We start from the raw sequence: 24,239 nt of genomic DNA on the forward strand, positions 1-24,239 counted from the left end.
AGAATTTTTTTTGTCAAAATAGCTTTTCAAATGAAAGGATTTGTAAACTATCAAAGGTTACAACCACAAAACTTGGTATACTTTATCATGGCAAGGTGCATTTGTTACACATGGGACATGATCTTGAAAGCAAAATGTTTTTTTGAGTTGTTTTTTTCTTTGAAGTTATGCCACTTTTAAACTTAGAATTGTTATTGAAAGTAAACATACGGTATTTAAAGTGGTTATTGATAGAAAGTACACATATTAAAAATATCAGAGATATTGTACTTATTTCTGGCTTACCTGCAGAGTAATGGAGACGAGGCACATCTGTAAAACAAGGGACTTAAAACAGGGATCATTATTTGTAGAGTTTTGTCCCTTTTTCTCATGGAAATTTACTTAACCCTTTCGCTGCCAGAGGGTTATTGTTTTATTGATCACCTATTTGCCAGAGGGTTTTCTAAAAATTACTATATTATTAATTAATATAATTATTATTATTTGTTATTAGTATTATAATAATTATATATGTTTCCAAATATGTGAGTATAATAATAATTATTGTCGATGGTATAATTTTCTTTATAATTATTATTATTATTATTATTAATTTATTATTATTACTTTTATTATTATAGAAATGGCTAAAGCCGTCCATATGGCAAATACGCCGAAAATAACAGGGACGGCATAAGCCGTCCCTATGGCAGCGAAAGGGTTAACATTTGAAGAAATACCAATATCTTGAACATCTACTATCATAAAATTATTCATTTTATTGAGATGTGAAGTGTGTAACAGCCATAACACTCTTAAATTTATCTTTTATTATTATTATTTGTTTACTGTTACTGGTGTAACCAGTGTTTGCACTGCATTTGGTGCGCTTTTTGATAAGGTTTAAGTTCTTTTCTTTGTTTAGTAATTACTTAAATTGATTTTCAATTTTACAATTTTCCTCTCAAAACTCGATTTTTGTAGTTTTAGCTCATTTTAGTTTTTTAGGATTGATGGAGGAGAGACCAGCTCCAGTTATATATATACAATTTTTTTTTGTCTGCATGATTTTCGTTTTTTTAAGTTGATTTTTAATTCGACTTCTTTTTTCAATGAAAAAAAAAAGAGAAATTGTTACACTAATGTTGGCGTTCCTGTTGCTGTCCCCAAAACTTAAATGTTAATCATAACTTTTTAAGTTCATGGTGCATTGTCTTCATACTTGGCTTACCATTGATATATGACCTTTAAGTAAACCAGGCTAAGCTTGACCTTCATTCATAAATAACCTTGACCTTCAATGTCTAATGTTTGCTCGATTTTTGCTTAAAGTGGCTATAACTTTGTTTATTTTGAATGAAATGTCTTCAAACTTAAACACTACAATCTTTCAAGATAGACCTATAAGTTAACCAGACAGACTTTGACCTTCACTCATAATTGACCTTCACGGTCAAATAATTGAAAATTTCTTTCCTTTTTTAGCTCGACTATTCGATAAGAATAAGTAGAGCTATTGCAGTCACCCGAGCGTCGGCGTCGGCGTAACCACTTATGTTAAAGTTTTTGTAATAGTTCAAATATTTTGACATATGGCTTTGAAACTTTGCACGTTTGTTCAACATCATGACCCCAACCTGTAAACAGGAGGAGGTAACTCTATCAAGCATTTTGACAGAATTATGCCCCTTTTTCGACTTAGAATTTACGTTAAAGTTTTTGTAATAGTTCAAATATTTTCAAAGTCCATTGACATATGGCTTTGTAACTTTGCACACTTGTTCACCATCATGACCCCAACCTGTAAACAGGAGGAGGTAACTGTATCAAGCATTTTTTTTACTATCAAGCACTAAGAATAGTCGAGCGTTGCTGTCCTACCGACAGCTCTTGTTTTTGCAGTAATTCTTTTTTCCCTTTCTTATTATAGATTTGTTTAAACCGTTTGTATGCTTTGAGAAATAGTAAAAAGATTGAGTGTTACCCTTGCCGAGTAGGAACTATTGATAAAACAAATACCATAGAATTTTTTTTTCCAAATGTTTGCTACATATGCACCTTAAAGATTTATCAAGACTGAAATTTGTGAACATACAATCTGGTCAGTAAGTCCAAAATTTAAGTTGTGTAAAAATATATGATTTTACAATAGCAAGTCTTGCTATAATCTTCCTGATCATGTTTTCATTTTTTTTTTTTTTACAAAGTCCAATTAGTTTTATTTCAGAGTTATATTTAGCTTAATTATTCAGGAGTAAGTTACAAAAATGCAGTTCATTAAATTATTAGCACATGTTATGTCAAACGTTTTTGTTAGATTTAGATCACTTTGTTATTTCATACAATTATTTAGGCCAGTCTTTTGATAATTTGATACATCAATTAAAATATTATGAAAAATTTCAATTGTTTATTATTCTTTTTTAAATTGCAAAAGCAACCTGTACCTGGTAAATTTCATGAATTAATACCAAATGATGAGGTATTTAAAGAATATGAATTGTGTCAATATGACATTTTTGCATTGTTTGTATTTCTGTTGTTATATTTGGTTGATCAAAGATAAGCAGAGTAACATAGCCAAATACAGATGAGTAGTTAACTATCACGAGTCTGTATCAGAAATAAACCCGGTATTATCCTGATTAAGGTCATTGTTTGACTGAAACCTACTCTGGTGTTTTTGACGTGTAGTTCCACAACCTTGTTTACTTAGTTCAGAAATAAACATGTTTTCCCTTCAAGCAAATGCTGACTTTTTCAATTAAATCAGAGACCTTGACACATACTGATATTCTTCAACACACGAAGTCATTATAATTGAGCCGCGCCATGACAAAACCAACATAATGGGCTTGCGACCAGCATGGATCCAGACCAGCCTGCGCATCCGTGTAGTCTGATCAGGATCCATGCCATTCGCTAACAACTATATAACAAGTAGAGAAACTGATAGCGAACAGCATGGATCCTGATCAGACTGTGCGGATGCGCAGGCTGGTCTGGATCCATGCTGGTTGCAAACCCATTATGTTGGTTTTGTCATAGCGCTGCTCATATAATAATTTGATTTTCTAAAAATTTAAAGGAGCTCCACTGAGGTCAAAAAGCCTTAAAAAAAAATAGAAATTTTATAGACGGTAGATCAAGTGAATCATATAATATGGAAAAATCTGCAAAGGTACTAAGAACTAAATTGAAAATCGATAATTATTGCAATTCTTAACCTGATCTGAGTGAAGAAGAGAGCATTAAGTCCCTTGCTTTGTCCGTCTGTCACACTCTTATGCTAACTTGAAGGAACTTGAATAGAGACCCAACAAGAAGAATTCAATGCAGTGTCCAGGAACCGTAACTCTACCTTACTTAAATTATCTGACTTTAGGTAATAGGATGCTTGTCTAGTGCAAAGCTCTAAACAACACGTATATTAACAGATTTTGTGCAAAAGCAGCCAACAGCCAAAAAAAATAAACATTTAACGGCAGCCCCAATTGTAAGTACATGTAATAGCGGTTACAATTTTTGCAAATTCAAACGGGGATTAAACCCACATATACACGTAAGGCACTTCAAACTGCATTTATAGATCGTAAAAAGAAAACTGTATTGTTAGTGTTTTTATTGTACAAATTCCTTATCCTTTACAAAGATCAAATTAAATTAACATTTACTATATTATAACTCATACTATCATAATTTATATCCAAAAACGTAGAAAATATACATATAAAGTATCACAGTTGGTATTGTATGTGGAATGTAATGCAAAAAGAATGAGATTTTATTTATCATGATTTGAGCCGTGTCATGACAAAACCAACATAGTGGGTTTGCGACCAGCATGGATCCAGACTAGCCTGCGCTGATCAGGATCCATGCTGTTAGCTTACCAACTCTTTTACAAGTCGAGAAACTGATGGCAAACAGCATGGATCCTGATCAGACTGCGCGATTGCGCAGGCTGGTCTGGATCCATGCTGGTCGCAAACGCACTATGTTGGTTTTGTCGTGACGCTGCTCATTTGTTTTCATGGTACAGTTAACAGGTTTATTTTTCAAGAAAAAAAAAGCATAATCTTTATGGAAATAAAATCCATAATTTTTTTAAGCTGAATTATCAATGGATATTCTTGAAGGAGAATGTGCAGGGGAAAAAAACTGACAAAGAAAATCAAATTAACATGAAACCTGTTTGAAGCATATGATCTTTCAAAAAGTGTATTAAAAGGAAAATTAAATTTAATCATGAAAAATTTGTAGGACTAATGTTATAAACAAGAAATGCTAATTAATATTAAAAGATGAAGACATGGTCCTCCAGTCCCAGAAGCTGTTAAGAATGATCAGTATCAGTAAAGTAAATTGATATTATACCTAATATATATATTAAAATAAATAACACAAATGTATAAAATCTTGAATATTTCATGACTATTCATCTAATTTTAAGGCTTTCCATTCATTGACAACTGGTCTAGTGAGACTTTCTATTTCATAGTTTATAAGTTTTGAAAATTACACCTTTAATGAATGTAAAGTTATACAGCTGCATTTTATTGTCATAGGTCCATGCATGTGGCATAATCACAGATTAATTTTACCGCTCAAGAATCCATGTAAAGATTTCTCTGGGACGTTATTCCCTGTCTTAATTGCAGCCTGCAAGCTTGTATTATGATAACAAAGAACATGCCCTCAAAACGCCACCCCTATGCTTCTCATGGTTTAATTTACATGAGGATTAAAAAATTGGCAACGTCCTTGATAATCATATCAGAATCCAAAGCTTCCTAACAAAAGACTTAAACCCAAGGATAAGGGACAAGTGGTTTGAAATCCAGCGAAAAGGGACATTCATATGTTTTGATATCAGTAATTTAAATCTGAGGCTCTAAAATGGGCACCTCATTGTTCTTTGTTATGTCTATACTCATCTTTGATTCATAGAATAATGTTTACCGAAAAGAATGCCCAAAAGCCAATTGTCAATGTATGGAAAACCTTAAATATTAAAATAATACTACTAAAATATCACAGTAAATTAACAGCTTATATCTTTTCAACAGTGTATAAAACAAATCTATTATAAAAATCAATGGACGGATTTTTTTTCTCCTAAATTTATCACAAATAAGTGCATGTCCTAATTTATACAAAGCTTACTCATGAAATTATAAAATTCTTTGCACCTAAAATAATTTAAATATACTTTTGATCTATCTAATAAAATGTTCTTCTAACATAATTACAATGTAACTAACATAATGTTCTTTAAAAATATATCAACCATATATAAGCTAAATTATTATAAGAAAATCACAAATGAAAAATTCTAAACTAAAATTCTAAAATCAAAACAAAAACACTTCAAATCTTACATCTGCTAATAAATAAGTCCTCAAATTATTTACAGTAAGGAATAACCACTATCCAGGAAAAATATAACTTTATAATAAATTAAATTCGTTATTAAGATCAACACAGTGTTTCCAATAAGGACACAAGATCAGGTACCCTAGTGGCTATAATATCTGCCTCTCAACCCAGAGATCCAAGGTTCAAGCCCTTGCAGAACCACAACCATATTTCCTTAAATGATGACACTAATACTGGTTAGTTCAAGAATGTGGACTTGAGTATGATTCAAATATGTGTAAAAATCTGGAAAAGGTGTGAAACAACTATATATTATTAAAAATACAGACTCAGTTTGAGTCTGGTAATGAGAGATAACGTGAAAGTGTAATATCCCTCACACCCTCTAGCACTGGCTTAAGCTGTATTCAAATCTTCTAAACTAACATGCTGGAATCAATAATCGCGAAGGACCAGAAAAATGTCACAACACTGAAAGCACTAAGCCTCAAGCATTAATAATTGTAAAGAATATCTCATCAAATCAAGTTGATAGAAAACAATATACAAACTGGCTGGTTTGACCTTACATTGGTTGCATAGACAATTAAATCATTATTCCTGTTAGAAGTTTGACCATCCACAGCAAAAACTGTTTTCATAAAAAAAATATTACATATTTGGTAAAAAACAAACAATTTTCATAGCAAAAAAGAAATACTTGTGACAAGAAGTAAGGTAATAATAAAAGACTTTTCATTATTTATCAACAATATGGATTCATGAATAACTTTTAACTGCAATAGTTTCATTCATGGACATTTAAACACTTTTGGAATTTGGAGGCCCATTACCAAGAATACAGTCAAATAAAGTGAAAAAAAAGAGAACAAATAAAGTGTAGTTATATAAAAATTGTTGACAGTGATTTAGCCATAACATTAAATTCAGCATTTTAAAGTCTGGTTTTATTTCTAGATTTATATTTATATCAATGTATCAGCCAATGTAAAAATCTAGAAAAAGGGGAAATGACCTTCCGATGCAATGAATTTAAACAATAAAATTAGAAGAATGAATAGCTGCTGATTTGGTTTATGTGGGGCTGTTCATGATATATAAGTGGAGCATCTTATAAGCTCTCATGCCCATAGCAAAAACCATCATGCAATATCAACTGAGGTATTTTATACCATTATAAGGAGGTGGTGGTCACTTATGTTTTTAAACACAAAGACATTTAATTATAGCAGTAACATCATCAACAACAACGATTGTAATCGATGACTACCATCATCATCACAATTCTCATCATATTCATGATTAAAATTCATCATTATCATCATCATTGCCAATGTCAGATCATTATACAGTCATAATTATTTCAATAAAAAAAAGTAATACAGGCAAATGTATATGACAACCAAATCACTGAGATTATTTGTAATTAAATGTGTATGAAATAATGCAAAAAAAGCATATTTAATGAGTGATATGCCTTGCTGCTTGCTTGTATAGTGATTATGAATAGTAAAAAATAATCCAATGAAAAATTATGCCTATAAAAATATCAGTATGATAATCATGTAACTTCTACAGTATTCCCATAAACATAAGATATGTTTTGTCATAGTTAGACATTAAAAGTCTTAAGCCCCGATTCCCTGAGCTAATTTCAAGTACGGTAATTGAATCTATCTCATTCTTGAGTTGGAACTTTTAACTTTCAATTTCACTGGGATGTAAGAAAATCAAAATGATTTCCTAACCAGTTCCCTATTATTCTTATGCTTATACTATGAACTCTTCTAACTTTGTAATAAACTCTTTCTACTTTGTTTTGGACTCTTCCGTAATTCTAAAATGAACTATTCCCACTTTTCCCCTTTATTTAAGGTTTAAATTTTAACAAACTGGTAATACAGTGTAGATATTGACACCTTAGTGCAGCAATGGGGTAACTCCTATTACATCATAAAAGGAGTTAACCCATTACTGCACTAATGTGCAGGTAAAAGGGTTTCTCCCCAGTGACAAAGAAAACTTGTTTGACACTGTTTAACATAAAAAAACTTAATATGAGCTACCTTCAGACAGTGTGGATATACAGGTCAAACTGTACAAGTCAAACTGTCTCTATAAACCATAAGTCCAATATGGTAAAACTTGGTACATGTACTTGTTTAATTAATAACAAGGAGTATTGAAAATTACTACCAGCTGAGGCATAAAAAGTTACCCTTTCATGATGTTTTACAATGTAACAATAAGATATTCCATTTCATAGGCACAAAATCTATGCCAGTTGTATTGAAACATTGGTTCTATCTAGCATAAATATAGGTGCTAAGACTTAGCAATTGTACAAATTACGAAAAAATTTCTAATAAAGGCATAAAGAGAATTTAATTTGGACTACTTTTTGCGTTCAACAGTTCTAAAAATCATGCATCAGTCTCTGGACTGGTTATAAATGTGGTTTTATTTTCTTCATCTTTCTTGGTGTCATTATCTGCATCAGCATTTTTCTCCTCTGAATCAATCACAGTAGGGTTTAGTTCAAAACCACCAATGTTTATAGACATTTTCTGACCTTGCAATTTTATAATATCTGGTGTATCGTCATCATCATCATTATCAACATTACCATAATCTGGTTGAGCATCCAAACTTGCAGCCTCAATATCAAACTCTTCATGTTCCGGTGTTACAGTATCGGTGCTCGTAGATTCAAATGATTGAAACACTTCAGTTGTCTCATTAAATGAAACACGTTTCCTGGAATTACTTAAATCATCTGGAGGAGATGATGGTTCACCTGGATCAGAAACATCTCCGGTTTCAATATTTTCCTTGATTTCAGGTTCCTCACTGAATTCTGGAACTGGTATAGTTTCTCTCTTACTTTCTTTCAAAATACCAACCAAATTAGGATCACTTTCAGTTTCAGTTACAACAGTAATGTTAACAGTCTCAGCGACATTATCACTTGTGCCACTTTCCTGACTGTCATATACAGTGTACTGATCATTAGTGGCTGTGCTAGATAGTTCAGAATGCATATGTAAATTCTCCACTCTTTGTTTCAATATTTCAATATCCTCTCTCAAATGATCTTCATTTTTGTCATCATTTTTATTTTCTTTGTCAAGTGTTAGCTCATTTAAATTATCATAAGTTTTGTAATGGCTATGACTATTTTCAGTACTATCACAATCTGTCACAACTTGTTCTTCTTGTGTGTTTTTTACATTTTGGTTTTGCATTTCAGACTTTTCTCCATCATTTTCTTTTTCTGTATTATCACTTTCAGTTGGTTTGGCTTCATCATTGTTGCTATTATCATAAGTCTCTACCATAACATTATCTTCTGATGAAGAATCTGATGATTCTTCTTGTTTACGTGGAGAATACATTAATTCAGATATCTTTGGACGTTCATCTTTATCAGCTTCTGATTCTTTAGCTTGATTCATCCTTTCAGCTTTGTACTGTTCAAAAGCCTTATCATCAAGTTGAGCTATTGCTGCCATATCTGCTTCTGTAACACCTTCTTTAATCAACTCTGCATTCATCAGGGCTCTTTGTTCAATTTCATCAAGGTTGTTACTTATCTGCTGTGCAAACAGCTTTCTTTGCCGAGCAGCAACATGTGGTGGAATTCCTTTGTCTGGGGGAAAGGGCAAAGAGTAGGGATTGCTTACATCCTCGTTATCCATAACTTTATCTACCCGCTGAGGAATGACTGCCTTGCGTGGAGACTTTGCTGATTTCTGAGGCGAAGGGACCTTTCTACGCCCTGATGGAGCTGTTGAAGGCCTCTGGAGTTGCTTCACTGTCATAGCTGGCTCTCCAGAATCCTTTCTCTCACTCTCCAATCTATATGCACTTCTTGGTCTTTCATTTTCAATGGCATCTCCATCAAACTCACCTCCTCCAAATGATTTATTTGTTTTGTTATCAAATTTTTTAAGTCCTGTGTCAATTTTTTTCCTCATATTCAATTTATCTTCAATACGTTTTCTACCAAGGGCTGGAATTATTCTTTCCAGCTCTGGATCAGATTTTGCAAGTTCTCTTTGTCTCTTAGCATTTTCTTTTTTAACGATATCATCAGACCTTTTCCTTTTTACCCATTCATCGTAAGACAGCCTCATTTGTTTTGCTCTTTCTTTTTCACTTTCAGCTTTATTCACTTTTGCATCATTTTCAGTTTTTTGAGCAACACTTGGACTTTTACCTCTCACTTGTAATTTCAGCTTAATCTTTCCAGCAACAGGTCTTTTATAAATAAATTTTGTTTGAGGAGGATGCGGCCCTTCTTGAGCAATTTTGGCCTGTTTCTCCTCTTCTTCTTTTTCTCTTTGAGAAAGAATCTTTTCTCTCAGGTTTTCATCATCTTGATCATCTAGCCTTTTAGATGGAGCAGACTGAGGACGGATTCGCAGGGAATCTCCAGGTACACTTTTTGTTTTCTTGTAAGACTCGAGCCATGCATCTTCTTCCCTTTCCTTCTGTCTTTTCTCCTTTTGTATCTTTATCCACTCTTTACTTTTCTCTTTCATCCACTTTTTAACAACTTTCTGTGACTTCATTCTATTTTCAAACTTTTCATTGGCTTCATTAACAAGTTTTTCTCTTTCTTCTCGCTTCTTTCTTTTTTCCTCCTTTATATGCTGCCTATAGATCTTGTCCTTTTCTTTCAGCCACTTTTTCAGCTTATCATTCTTGGAATATTTGATGTGGTCATCTATAGATGGACCGGCTCTTGGTGTTCTAGGTGAGGAGCTAGCTCTACTGTCTGTCTTGCTTGAAAAACTTGGTTTTTCAGAAATTTCTTCCTCGGTATCAGACTTTGCTGGTCTGTAGTTTGCTTTAACCTTTTTCTTCACAGCACGTTTGGCACTGCTTGGTCTATCAGCATGTATATCTGTCCTAATCTTGTATGTATTCCTGGCTCTTTCTGCGGTCATAACACTGCGTAGTGTTCCATAGGCAGTTTCATCTGAAATAGGAAGAGACTTTATTAAGATTTTAAACAGATTTTAATCAAGTAAGTCTGCTGTCCATATAAAAATGTAAAAAGTTTTCAACTTCTGAAATGAGAACCCTCGTTCAAAATGAATATTGCAGACAGACTAGTATTCAAAATTCTTATCATTATGTAGCACTTAAATTTTCCTTTTTTTTCCTTTGAACCAGATAATACAGTAGACAAACATGTGTAAAAATGTTTCTAAGAATTACAGAAAGGCGAACAACTGAGAAGTGATCCCTGTAATTGTCGCCCAGATGACATAAAAATTCCATACCACTTTATCTTCATAAATTAAGTCAAAGTGTAATCATAAATTAAGTCAAAGTGTAAATATCTAGAAATAATGTAAGGATTTTAATTGCTTCATATGTTGTGAATTTTTTTAATGAGACCAAAACAAATACATTATGGATAGTTCCATCATGCTGTCATAATTTAATTACACTCTGACCATGTTAAAAAGTACTTTGTAGCAATTACAGTATTCCCCTACAGGTAACATGTCACGCTTGGCATTAATTTTGTCAATCATATAAACTGATACAAAACTTTCATCATGCCACCTTGTTTATCCCTTTAATTGTAAAAAGCAAGTTTTCTAAAATTTACTACATTCACCTTAGCAACAGTGCATAGCTTTTGTTGATCATGTTAAATGATACAAAATTTTGATCATGCCATCTTTTTTCCTTTTAAATCATCAAGGAAGATCAATCAATCTAATCTCATTCAAATGCAATCAATAGCTTATTTAATGCAATATTCATTGGAAGACTTGCTTCAATGAAATATTCATGAACCATCTGCTTTATTTTTATTTCTTACACTGAATGAAATTAATGTACACAATTTCCTGTGCACATGGAATTGATAATGATTTTAATTAATTTGATTGGATTTATTATGTTTTTTAATTTATTTCCAGAATGAACTTGTCATATTTCCATTTTGAAACAGTCCTTTTTCATTCTAAGGGAAGTCATGATGAAACCTTGGGTATTTATTGGTACTGCCTGTTCATTCTACACAATCATGCTAGTCCTGGACATCTTGAATTAAGATTCTAAGGTATTTTTTGCTTTGGGCCAGAATCTTGCTTCAGAGAAATAGCCCATACCAGGCACTCTCAATTCATGAATTTTGGTAGCAAAATTTGGCACTGTGTTCCACTTTAAGTATATTTTCCATCTATTTTTTCAAGGAAATTCCCTTTACAAAACAAGAGGGCCATGATGGCCCTGAGGTCGCTCACCTGTATATAGGCTTATGAGGAGATGTCATTTAAAGTAAAAGTTTACGGACGGACGGACGCTGGACGAAAAGCGATCACAAAAGCTCACCCTGTCACTTTGTGACAGGTGAGCTAAAAAAAAGTTTATACAAGTGCTGTCAGAAGGACAGCGCGCTCGACTTTTTTAGTGCTTGCCTATAAAACAAAACTTTGACAGTTAAGGGCACACAAGACTTTAACTAGGAATTTCTAAGTACAAATCAAGAAACATTTTCACAGAGTTATCTTCTCTTGCTTACAGATAGGTCTCATGATGGCACATAAGAACTCCAACTTCCAAAGTAATATCTCAAATGGTTAAGTCAACAAGTGGACAAGAATGAAAATCTTAACTGAGTTTCTAAGTCAAAAAGGGCCATAATTCAAATAAAATCCTTAACAGAATTACCTTTTCCTGCCCATGTTTTGGGACCATGATGGTAAACAAGTATTCCAACTTTCAAATTAATATCTCAAAACAGTTCAGTCAAAAAGTGGACTGGTACTAAAAACTTAACCAAGATTCTAAGTCGATAAAGGCCTTAATTTTTAAAACAAATCCTTGACAGAGTTACCTTCTCTTGCGTACAGATGGGGGTAATGATGTGAAATAGCATTAAAAGTTTCAAAGCAATATCTCAAAGGGTTAAGGCAATAAGTGGATTTTACCCATATTCAATGTATTTTCTAAGTCAAAAAGGGGCATAATTCTGTCAAAAACCTTGACAGAGTTATGTCCTCTTGTCTGTTGATGAAGGTCGTGATGGTAAACAAGTATGGTCAGTTTCAAAGCAATACCTCCAATGGTTTTGAAATAAAGTGAGGTGGTACAAAAAACTTAACCAAGCTCAATACACTTTCTAAGTCAAAAAAGGGCCATAATTCTGTCAAAAACCTTGACAGAGTTATGTACTCTTGTCTGTAGATGGAGGTTATGATGGTGAACAAGTATGGTAAGTTTCAAAGCCATACTTGTAATACTTCTGAAATAAAGTGGGGTGGTACGAAAAACTTAACCAAGGTGTGACGCCAACGCTAACGCCGACGCCGACGGCGGGGCGAGTAGGATAGCTCCCCTTTTCATAGAAAAGTCGAGCTAAAAATCAACCAGCTTATATCTGCCAAAAGCAGGAGAACACCTTGACAATGTCCTATTGAAATTTGCTATTTGCAAATTAAAATTTGTAATGATTTACAACACTGAAGAATATTGTCACTAACTCTTGTATGTATGCTAGTGCAGCAAAAATTAATGTTTGAAATTCCCCTACATTTTTTTAAGGAAAACACTGTGAAAATTTCCCCTCTTAGTGGTACACATACTGTTGCCCCAAAAACAGAGACAGCCCAGCATACATAAAATAACCTTGAACATTGCCTGTCGGAGAACAATTAGTTGGACTATACACCAGGCTCTACATTTTTGGCCAAATGCCCTGCAGTGTCATTTCCAGGAGTACACTGTATGGTTTCAACCTCAAATAGTTGTTGATCATTAGCAGGAATTCCATTAACATTTAAATTGGATCAAAATTATGTAACAAATTAGCTTGTCATGTTACCCTTAGAGAAGTCAATGATTCAGTCTACTTAAGTACATCATCAATAAATCATATTACAAATATCAGGTTTGATACATTAATATATGTATCACATCATTTCTACATCAGTTGCCTATTAAAGCATGAAACCCTACAGACGTGAAGGGTGGGCGTTATGAACTTAAATTGTTCCATAACATAGACCAGTTATAATAAGTGCTCATAAGGTCAATGTGCCAAGAGATTGAGAAAATAAATGATAACGTACAATCGCAAGTTCATGACAAATGCTAATATTATTCATCTTTTTTCAATCACTGTATTTACAAGAATTTGTAACAGATTAAACAACGTCCCCAGAAAATTTACGTAACATGTAACATAAAATAGTATTATTTCAAAAGTTTGATGTATGGATCTGGACTTTCATTGCAAAATCTTGATAAATGCACGTGCAACAATAAATTATAGGAAATTAAAATATATTGAAATTACTACTGTTTATGTGATAATAGAAAGGCGTTTGATCAGTTTTTTATTCAATGAAGTATTTAAAATATATTTAAGATGGAGTTATGGTTTTCTTGCAGTAGACTCCCTCTCATTCTTTATCTATATATATGGAATCTCTGGACAAAGAAAATACAGACCATGTTAAGTTTTGACTTCTAAATGTGACCTTGACCTTGGTGGGGTTACAGGGTCTGGCTGTTGTGCATGACAATAATATGGTCTAAATATGGTGAATATTTAATATGCAAACTCATTTCAAAATCCTTTGATGAATAGAAAAGTTGTTGACTAGACACAAAACAGGCCATGTAACAGATCTTGTTAAGCTTTGACCTCTGAGTGTGACCTTGAACTTTGAGGTTGGGCTTGACCTTGGAGGTTGCGCTGGACTTTGGGAGGTTGCGCATCACATATTGTCTCATTATAGTATAAAAATGTGCCAAGTTATTTCAAAATCCCTTGATGAAAAAGTTATGGTCTGGAAACAAATATACCCTCCATCAGACAAAGATGACTTTTGATCTCCAAGCATGATATTGACCTTGAAGGTATGAGTCTTGGTGTTTACCTCAACATTGTTATCCTTTATGAGTTACAGACAAGACACAAAATGAGATGGATTGACAGACGAACACTCTTCTCAAGTTGCATTTTGGGGTTATATTTTTAATTTTATTTTCTTAAACCCCATATTATGAGCAAAATTCATTAGTTTGACCACTGATCAAAGACTCACAAAAGGGTGGCAGCATGGCCCACTAGTTAACACATCTGACTAGTAATCTCAGAATCCTTTGCTGTATGGGTTCAAACCTGGTCAGGGGCAAGCTGTTGTTTCCTTGGGCAAAAAACATTACACTTGCTCAGTACTGGTTGGTTCCAGGAGAGGCAGATACTTGAGCATGTCTACAAGCTTAAAGCATCGCTTACAATCAAACTAGAATTAATTCTGTATATACTAAGACTCACAACTTCAGATATATCTATATGATTATCTGAGTTTTATGATGACTGAGGTTTTTATACTTACAGTTAACTGAATCCAGATCACTATCATGTCGTCTTGGAGGTCGTTTCCCTGACGTTGGTCTCGATGACCGATTTCTAATATCTTCTGGAAGACTCTGTGGAATAATTGTATGGGCGGACTGTTTACCATGACTGGCGTTCTTGTACTGGTCCCTAAGAAGCTCCATCTGGTATAAATGATGACGGGTCACATGACTTTTTTGGTCAACAAATGAGCATGCCATAAGTTCTTCTAATTCTGTATATTTTTGGTGAAGTTTCCCTTCAAGATATAGATCTGGATCAACTTGAAGGATTTTATAACCTTGTTGTTTCTTCCTAGACAACAGTGGTTTTGACTTTTTTGCTGGTTTAGGCGGTCTTGAAACATTTTTTACAGGCTCACTTTTTTTACTTTCATCCTCTGAAGAACTCATAGTTGATGAATAATCATCAACCACTACCATTCGCTGATAATCAGAACTCTCAGAGTCAGATTTTATCCTCTGTTTACCATTTTTATCAGCATGCACAGTTTTCTTAATTTTCTTTTCAATTTTTCTAGGTTTAAAACCATTTACTTGTTTTTTCTTTCCCCTTGACCTTTCATTATCCGAGGATGAGTTTGATGAACTACTTGAGCTGCTTCTACTGCTGCTTCTGCTTCTACTTCTGCTTTTACTTCTGCTTTTACTTCTGCTTTTACTCCTGCTTTTACTTCTGCTTTTACTTCTACTTTTACTTCTGCTTCTTCTGTCATTTTCTCTTCTACCCCTGTTTCTGTCAGAATCATTTGAATTATCTGATTTTTTCTTTTTACTGGTATCTTTATCTGAATCAAAGAAACTATCAGAATCATTATTGTCTTTTTTGTTTTCTGGACTTCTAGACCTTGACCTTGACCTATATCTTTCTTTTTTAATATATTCATCATCTGATGAGTAAGTATCAGATGAATAACTGTGTGGTGACCTTGGCCTTTGACCTTTTGGCGAGGACGTCCTGTTATTCATTTTACGACCTTTTGTTGTCTTTGGTCGCGCTTTTCTCCCATCTTTAGAACTTAATTGGTTTCTCTTATACTGGTTATAATCTGCAGAAAATGGTCGAGTTACTTTTTTCGATTTTGAATTAACTCTGTCCGAAGAATTTGAGCGATTTCTTTGTTTCCGTATTTTCTTTCCCCTGAATCCAGCATGCGGGTCACCTTTCTGAACTTTGGAACTATTTTCCATATCTTTCATCTTGAATTCAGAAAATGATTTATTTATGTTACTTGTTTTAACGATTTTATCTTTATCTACATCGTAAAATTCAGAAGAAGTGCTTTCCCTTGTGTCAGTTGGTATAACTACATTTGGAGCATTTCTTTTAACGTCTTTGGCCTCTTCTTCTTTGACGAGGGATTCCAGTAAATTTAAGCTTCGTGGTCTAGGAGGTAATCCAGGATCATTCATCTCACATGGTATCAGGCTTGGATCTGCAAATAATAAAAAAAAAACTTTAAATATCATATCTACATCTATACAAGAGCGATCAGTAATCACATGTGTCGCCTCATGATGGCCAATTTCATGTTTGGACAAATTTTGTGACAGACGGACAGTGCACAACTAGACTTGGTACTGATCATTCCTGTAAAGTTTGGATAAAATTGCACCAGTAGATTTTGAGGAGTAATCCGGACAAGCTTTTGCGTATCTGGCAACACACAGAAAAAAAACACCTTTTTATCAAAGGGCCATAACTCAGCCAAAAATCATTCAACCGGAAAACCCGTGCAATATGCGCAAGGACTTGAGCTACAGATCAATCCTGTAAAGTTTCATTGAAATTGCATTAGTGGTATAAGAGAAGTAGTCCGGACAAACTTTAAAAATAAAAATTATTAAAGGGCCATAACTCAAACAAAAATCATTGAACCGGAAAATGCTGACAATATGCACAACTAGACTTGGTACTGATCATTCCTGTAAAGTTTGGATGAAATTGCACCTGTAGTTTATGAGGAGTAGTCCGGACAAGCTTTTGTGTATCTGGCAACACACAGAAAAAGAAACCTTTTTATCAAAGGGCCATAACTCGGCCAAAAATCATTCAACCGGAAAACCCGTGCAATATGCGCAAGGACTTGAGCTACATATCAATCCTGTAAAGTTTCATTGAAATTGCATTAGTGGTATAAGAGAAGTAGTCCGGACAAACTTTAAAATTAAAAATTATTAAAGGGCCATAACTCTGACAAAAATCATTGAACCGGAAAATGCTGACAATATGCACAACTAGACTTGGTACTGATCATTCCTGTAAAGTTTGGATGAAATTGCACCAGTAGTTTATGAGCAGAGCTGCATTACTGGTACTGGTACTGCAGTACGTACTGCAGCGATTTTGCAAGTACTGGTACTGATACTGAATTACTCTTACAAAATTTTGCTACTACTGGTACTGGTACTGCATTACTGTCTTAAAAAGTGGTACTGCTACTGCATTACCCAGTACTTTTGGTTTTGATAAAAATGAAAAATAACATCAATTTTTCTCATAAAATAAAGCTGTAAATACATTAACTATATTTTATTTTTGTGAAAAAGTAAGTTATCAAATCTAAAGATAATTTGCTGCAATATTCCTTCAAATGTTAACATAGTATTCATCATAAAAAGCACCAAAGACTTTAAGTAAAAATTAAATTAAGATAAACAGACTCAATAACTCTTTACCCTAAAATATCCTTATTAAAATCTTTTATTACTTTGTATTTACTAGTAAAAGAGCAAAATAAACACTAATTAATTTCTTCTATTCTAAAAAATCCCATTTCAAGTGAAAAAGTGATATTGTTAGCACCATAAAAAGTTGTTATTTACTTTGGTTTAAATTGAACAGAGGTGTGAAGGTGTGAAAGGCAACAAAAGACTGTTGTGTTTTAAATGAAAGATGTTTGCATTGTATTTATACAGTTGACTGGTTACTAAACAATTAGATATGACATGAATATGTGTTGTAAATATTGTTTATAAAAAGTATGTTAAAACTATAAACTTTAAGTTGTAAATATGTTATGTTAACTTTAAAGCAGCACGCCTCCAGATTCATCCTAATTTTCATGAAAATTTTGAAAATGTATTTAAAGGTTAAATATTGTTAAATGAACAAAGAAAGTACTTATAACATTACAATCGGCACTTAAAAATCCACGTAAATTACCAAAAAAAAGGTCAAAACATGCATAAATAGCCCCTACTGCGTTAGTAACGCAGTAGAAATATGGTGATAAATAATACAAAACACAGTCATTAATTGCACATAGGATATAATTTATCACTTGAATCTTTAATTTGTTTACTTTTCTCAAAGTTTAAGTAATTTATTTCCAAGTTTATTTTTCTTGAAATATTTTGGGTCATCTGGAGGCATGCAGCTTTTAAGTAAATAATGACTTTATTTCTTTGCTGAATAATATTTGCTATTATTTGTTTGTCACTGTATTTATTCAAACTTTGATGAATATATAAAAGTAATGGTACTGATACTTAATTACTTCACCAAAAAAAGTACTGGTACTGCAGTACAGAGCTGAAATCTAGTACTGGTACTGGTAATGGTACTGCATAATTTGCCAAGTACTGGTACTGGTACTTAAGTACTACACCCTTAGTACTGATGCAGCTCTGGTTATGAGGAGTAGTCCGGACAAGTTTTGTGACGGACGGACGGACGGACAGACAGACAGACAGACAGACGGACAGACAGACGACGGAGAAGTGATCCCTATATGTCGCCACTACTCCGTAGAGGCGACACAAAAACTAAAATGTAAGGAACAATGTGAGCAAGAGTTTAAGAAAATGATTCTTAATGTTTGAAGGTGAAACAAGAAATTTCATAAAAAGGTATACTGTTAATCCAGTCAATATCCACTCTAGAGTTATATGGGTTTTGGATAGGAATCCTGAATCCAAGTAGAAATGGTCAGTAAACAGTTAAAAATAAAAGTAACTTGACATCAAATTGCCATAATTATGTTCAGTTTGGTATTTTACTATGAAAAAAAATAATCAAAAAACCAAATGCTAAAACAGGAAATTTTCTATAAATACCGTTCAGAAAGTATTCTAAAAAAAGAGTGGGGCTGCGATGCTTTTAAACTTGAGGTAGTTTTTATATTGTATAATACACATTTTTCATTATCAATTATTAGTCCAATCACGTTTTTAATAGCAAATCTTTAAAAATAATCATAATTCAACTCAACTTGACACTGTGAAAAAAATGAGCATAAGCTTGTAACTTCAAACATTTTCTTACCAATTAATTAAGTTTATTATTCTTTAATGTTAAACCATCTGCCTTGCAATTCATTCTTAAAACTGATTAACAATTTGTACCAACAAGGATAACCTGATAAATAATAAATCGGGCAATAAATTATTTATAGCCCAGGGAATGTAAATAGCTACAGTAATTGACCTTTAACCCTAATAGATCAATATAATCACTGATCTTATTGCTTTATGAGGAATGGTCATAAAATTACTCTTATCAATACGAAACTTAACATCTCTTTACTGATAAATTCAAAAGAAAATGTAATGTACATATATATACCATAATGTCTTACAATGGTATGTCTTATTATAATTAAGGAAGGACCACCCAATCTATTATCTACAAAATATGAAGAGAAACTTGGGTGTTCAGTTATTCTTTCTTTTTTAAATTAACAGAACAAGTAAACAAAATTATTGGTTAACCCTCAAGAATTTCTTTACATTTGAAAAGACAGAATAAACATTTATCTATCAAATTCCATTCTAAATGCAGGATTATCTAAATAAAAAAGGTCATGAATAAATATTAACAAAAGAATCTTGGATGAATTCCATCAAATAATATAGATATAGTCAATTAAAAGTGTATACAATGACTTAAGTTGTTGTTTTAAAACAGCTGTTTATATTTGGTTAAAATTCAATATTGTATTACAGATTTTAAAGCATTTTATCAATCTTAAAAATCTTAAAGATAAATCATGCATCAGGTCACTAACTTAAAAAAACAACATGCACCTGGTCACTTACTTAAAGATACAACATGCAGCCAGTCACCTACTTAAAGACACAACATGCAGCAGGTCACTAACTTAAAGATTCAGCAGGTCACTTGCTTAAAGATACAACATGCAGCAGGTCACTTACTTAAAGATACATCATGCAGCAGGTCACTAACTTAAAGATACATCATGCAGCTTGTCACTACCTTAAGATACATCATGCAGCTTGTCACTAACTTAAAGATACATCATGCAGCAGGTCACTTACTTAAAGATTCATCATGCAGCAAGTCATTTACTTAAAGATACTTAATGAGCAGGTCAGTTACTTAAAGATACAACATGCAGCAGGTCATTTACTTAAAGAAACATCATACAGCTTGTCAATAACTTAAAGATACATCATGCAGCAGATCACTTACTTAAAGATACAACATGCAGCAGGTCATTTACTTTATGATACATTATGTAGCAGATCACTTACTTAAAGATACATCATGCATCAGGTCACTAACTTAAAGATACATCATGCAGCTTTTCACTAATTTAAGGATACATCATGCAGCAGGTCACATACTTAAAGACACAACATGCAGCAGGTCACATACTTAAAGATATTTAATGAGCAGGTCAGTAACTTAAAGATACATCATGCAGCAGGTCACTTAATTAAAGATACATCATGCAGCAGGTCACTTAATTAAAGATATATCATGCAGCAGGTCACTAACTTAAGGGTACAACATGCTGCAGGTCACAAACTTAAATATACATCATGCATCAGGTCATTTAATGAGCAGGTCAGTTACTTAAAGATAAATCATGCAGCTTGTCACTTACTTAAAGATTCATCATGCAGCAGGTCACTAACTTAAAGATACTTAATGAGCAGGTCACTTACTTAAAGATACAACATGCAACAGGTCACTTACTTAAAGATACAGCATGAAGCAGGTCATTAACTTTATGGTACATTATGTAGCAGGTCATTTACTTAAAGATACATCATGCATCAGGCCACTAACTTAAAGATAAAACATGCAGCAGGTCACTTACTTAAAGTTTCAACACTAACTTAAATATACAACATGTAGCAGGTCACAAACTTAAAGATACATCATGCAGCAGGTCACTTACTTAAAGATACAACCTGCAGCAGTTCACTAACTTAAGGATACATCATGCAGCTATTTTCAGCCTGAATATAATTTTGACCCAAAATAAAATATAATATCAAATTTTCATTATCACATGTAGATGTATACAATAAAAGTAACCATCAACTCTAGCACAAATATTGAAACCATACACATTCTTTTTCATTTTCTTCTTGGGTTTTAAACCAAGACTATTGAAGTCCAAGCTCCACTTGGAAGAAATACCTTACATGAAAAGTTATTAACTAAATTGGGTATAAGTATGCACCTAAATAGACCCACCTGATTTGACTAACCTAGCTAGTGAACACTGCTTCCATATAAAGCAATATATTATTTAGTTAGAGTGATTTGATTGGAATTTCAGTTGGAAGTCAGTAACCTTTACTGACTTGATTGTCCATGGTTTTAATTTCATAATTATGAGTGCTAAACAAAATGAAGAAGTGCATGCTTCCTAAACCTTTGACCAAGTTTGTTAAAATAACAACATGTGCAAAATTTCCATTGAAGTCTTTCAATGGTTTCACCGTTTCAGCAATAGAAACTGTGCATAAGGCCATTATAACAAGGAATTTTCTGTTGTTCAGTGAAAAATCAATGCAATACTTAAGTTATTGGTCTTGGAAAGTGACCTATCATCGTGACCCCAGACATACATGTGTGAAGAAGCTTCAAGTGAATACATTTGATAAATCAGAAATGAAGCTGCACACCAAACCTTAAAACCATGTATTACATTAATTAGAAATTGAAGTAGGAAAGCCTGCCACATTCTCCCTATCCAAAACCTGTTACAAATACTCATATTGAGTCATATTTTTTATACTACCACCTTAGAACAAAAACAATACAGATAACCAGCCTATAATTGCAATCTTTCTATTTTCTATACTAGAAAAACTTTAATTGCCAGTTTTATAAAAGGGATTTATAAATACTAGGGCAGTCATTGATGGAAAAATTTGTACTGATATATCGAGAGACAAACATCGATGATATATGGTGTTATGCATGCTTGTATTATATATAGACAAATAGTAGTACAAACAGAAAGTTTGTTTTTCCTGTTATTCTTGTCAACATAGTTTAAAGTTCAAGTTAGTCAAGAAAGCTGGAAAGTGACTTTTCTTATTAGGTAAAATAGAGAGTTATATTCACTAACAGAAGTAAATAAATTTTAGCTTGTAATGTATTGATATTTGAAAGTCTGTATCGATATTGTATCGGATGATGAATATCGATTATAGTTCGATATTTCAATATTCAATAACAGCCCTAATTAATAAATACCACTATGAATTTCCATTCTGAATAACTATTTCTTGCACACAAATACAATGTAATTTATATAAAAAGAAAAACAAAGCCAGTATCTCTACCATATCATTGTGGCAAAAATTTCTGTCAAGGACTAAGAGGTTATGTTGACAAACTTCATTACTAATTATAACAGATATACTGGCATCTATTCTGATTATATTGATAGGTTATACATGTAAAACCCTTCTTCCATCTGAGTCATTAATATAGCTCTACACACTCGTGAAAGTACCTTACTATGGGCATACATGATGGTATCATAATGCTCTTTATGAAATACATTGCACCACAGTATGATAAACTAAGAATTTTTTATATACTTTAAAATGTCATTTTTCATGGAATAAATAGTTAATGCTATAAAGTTTTCTCAACTTTTCAATGAGGAAAATATATTTCCGTATCAAACAAAAAACAGATATTAAAATAAATAAAAAAATAAACACTATGTGTGACCCAGGTATGGCACTTTCACATTGTTTTTCTTACCCAATTGATCATCTTTCAGAAGCTCACATTTCTAGAACATTAATTTTCTTTTTATTTAAATTGTAAGATCTGATTTCATTAAATTTTCCCAGCTGTCTACACTTGATTCACCTGAATTTTCTGTGTAAATTGTATTTTAATGAAGTTTAAATGAACAGACACAATTATTTCTAGACTTTCTTATAATAGAAGGATATAGAACTTTAATTTGTATTAATTAATATAAAATGTACATTTGATATTCACGAATTCGAAAACCTAGCTAAACGCCGTTTTCCGGTACTTTCTGTACATAGCTCTGGGGAATTCACCCAATGGAGTGTAATAGCGAACTCGATGTTTTCGGCCTTTTTTTTAAATCAAATTGAAATAAAGTAATTATTTCTTTATAAGAAAATAATTAGATATCATTGTATGAATAATTCCATACAAAAAATAAAGTAAATACACAAGTTAACGCAGAAAATAACCTTATTTATTATGGAAGATTCCACTACGTCTGTTTGAATTTTATTGATTTTCATTATAAACAATTTATTTTTTTGAATAATTTGGAATAGATATTAAAGGAATATTGATAATTTTCAAAAACATCAATTTTTTCACCTTAAACGGTTAAATACTGATAGAAAAATCGAAATATCACGTAACTGTGTTATGTACTTCATTTGATGTAATTCCCCAGAGCTAAAACGGTAACGTACCGGAAAACGGTGTTTAGCTAGGTTTTCGAAAAGGTCAATACTTTATAATACATTATATTTATCAAATATTTCTGGCCGATTGGTACATTCTGTTAAAATTAACAAAATAAAGCAAAAATAACAACTGTGAGTTAATACATGTATGTGACATTTTTGTATGTGTATTCATGTCTCACCATTCTAACAAAATATAAGGTTCCTAATATTTAGTTCTACAATTAAACTAATTAGTAATATTTATCTAAAACTTTCCCGTATCTATAACAACCTACCATAATTAGTTTTCCACTTTGACAGCTATTTATGAAGAAAACAAACAGAGTTAAGTCCTATGTAAACATTTTCCTCAACATCAAACAGGCATGTGTAAAAATGTCCAATACTTTCAGACTAGAACTAGCACGTTTTAATTAACTTAATTAATTAATTCGGCTAAAAAACGTCTAGATCCAAAACTTATCTTTCACAAATTTTAAAGATATTACAATATTTCAGATAATGAAATGGTTAACCATAGCGATCAATCTAGTTCAATTGATGAATCGTCAGGAAAACAGTAAACTATGTACAAAACACATCCATGTTGTTTACAAGCTCCCAGCAGCGCACCGGTTTTGCTCTTCTGTTAATAATATTGCCTCCCACCGTGGATTTATTTAGCGCTTCATAACTTGTCAAAGAAAGGAGTTATTTTATAAGGATATGCTTGAAATCTTTACAACATAGTTTATGCATGTAATTAGGTCTAAAATTATGAGTTGTCATTCATCAAATGAATTAAATTTAATTTAAATGTGAAT

At 32.6% G+C, this 24,239-nt stretch overlaps 1 protein-coding gene across 2 annotated transcripts; it reads right to left on the reverse strand.

Moving 5' to 3' along the window:
- Positions 1 to 7,756: 7,756 nt before the first annotated feature.
- Positions 7,757 to 24,153, reverse strand: LOC132745822 (titin homolog). Of its 2 annotated transcripts, XM_060734808.1 has the most exons (4): positions 23,712 to 24,153; positions 22,736 to 22,766; positions 14,733 to 16,190; positions 7,757 to 10,345 (listed from the first exon to the last, which is right to left on the reverse strand). In XM_060734808.1, exons 1-4 carry the CDS (start codon positions 23,712 to 23,714, stop codon positions 7,785 to 7,787), a joined length of 4,053 nt encoding a protein of 1,350 aa, XP_060590791.1. In that variant the 5' UTR covers positions 23,715 to 24,153; the 3' UTR covers positions 7,757 to 7,784. The 2 variants fall into 2 exon arrangements, with proteins under 2 accessions (XP_060590791.1, XP_060590792.1); XM_060734809.1 differs by lacking the exon at positions 22,736 to 22,766.
- Between the last annotated feature and the right edge of the window lie 86 nt (positions 24,154 to 24,239).

Source organism: Ruditapes philippinarum, unplaced genomic scaffold, assembly GCF_026571515.1.
Source record: "Ruditapes philippinarum isolate M1 unplaced genomic scaffold, ASM2657151v2 ctg1517_1_1_1_1, whole genome shotgun sequence".
Taxonomy (NCBI): domain Eukaryota; kingdom Metazoa; phylum Mollusca; class Bivalvia; order Venerida; family Veneridae; genus Ruditapes; species Ruditapes philippinarum.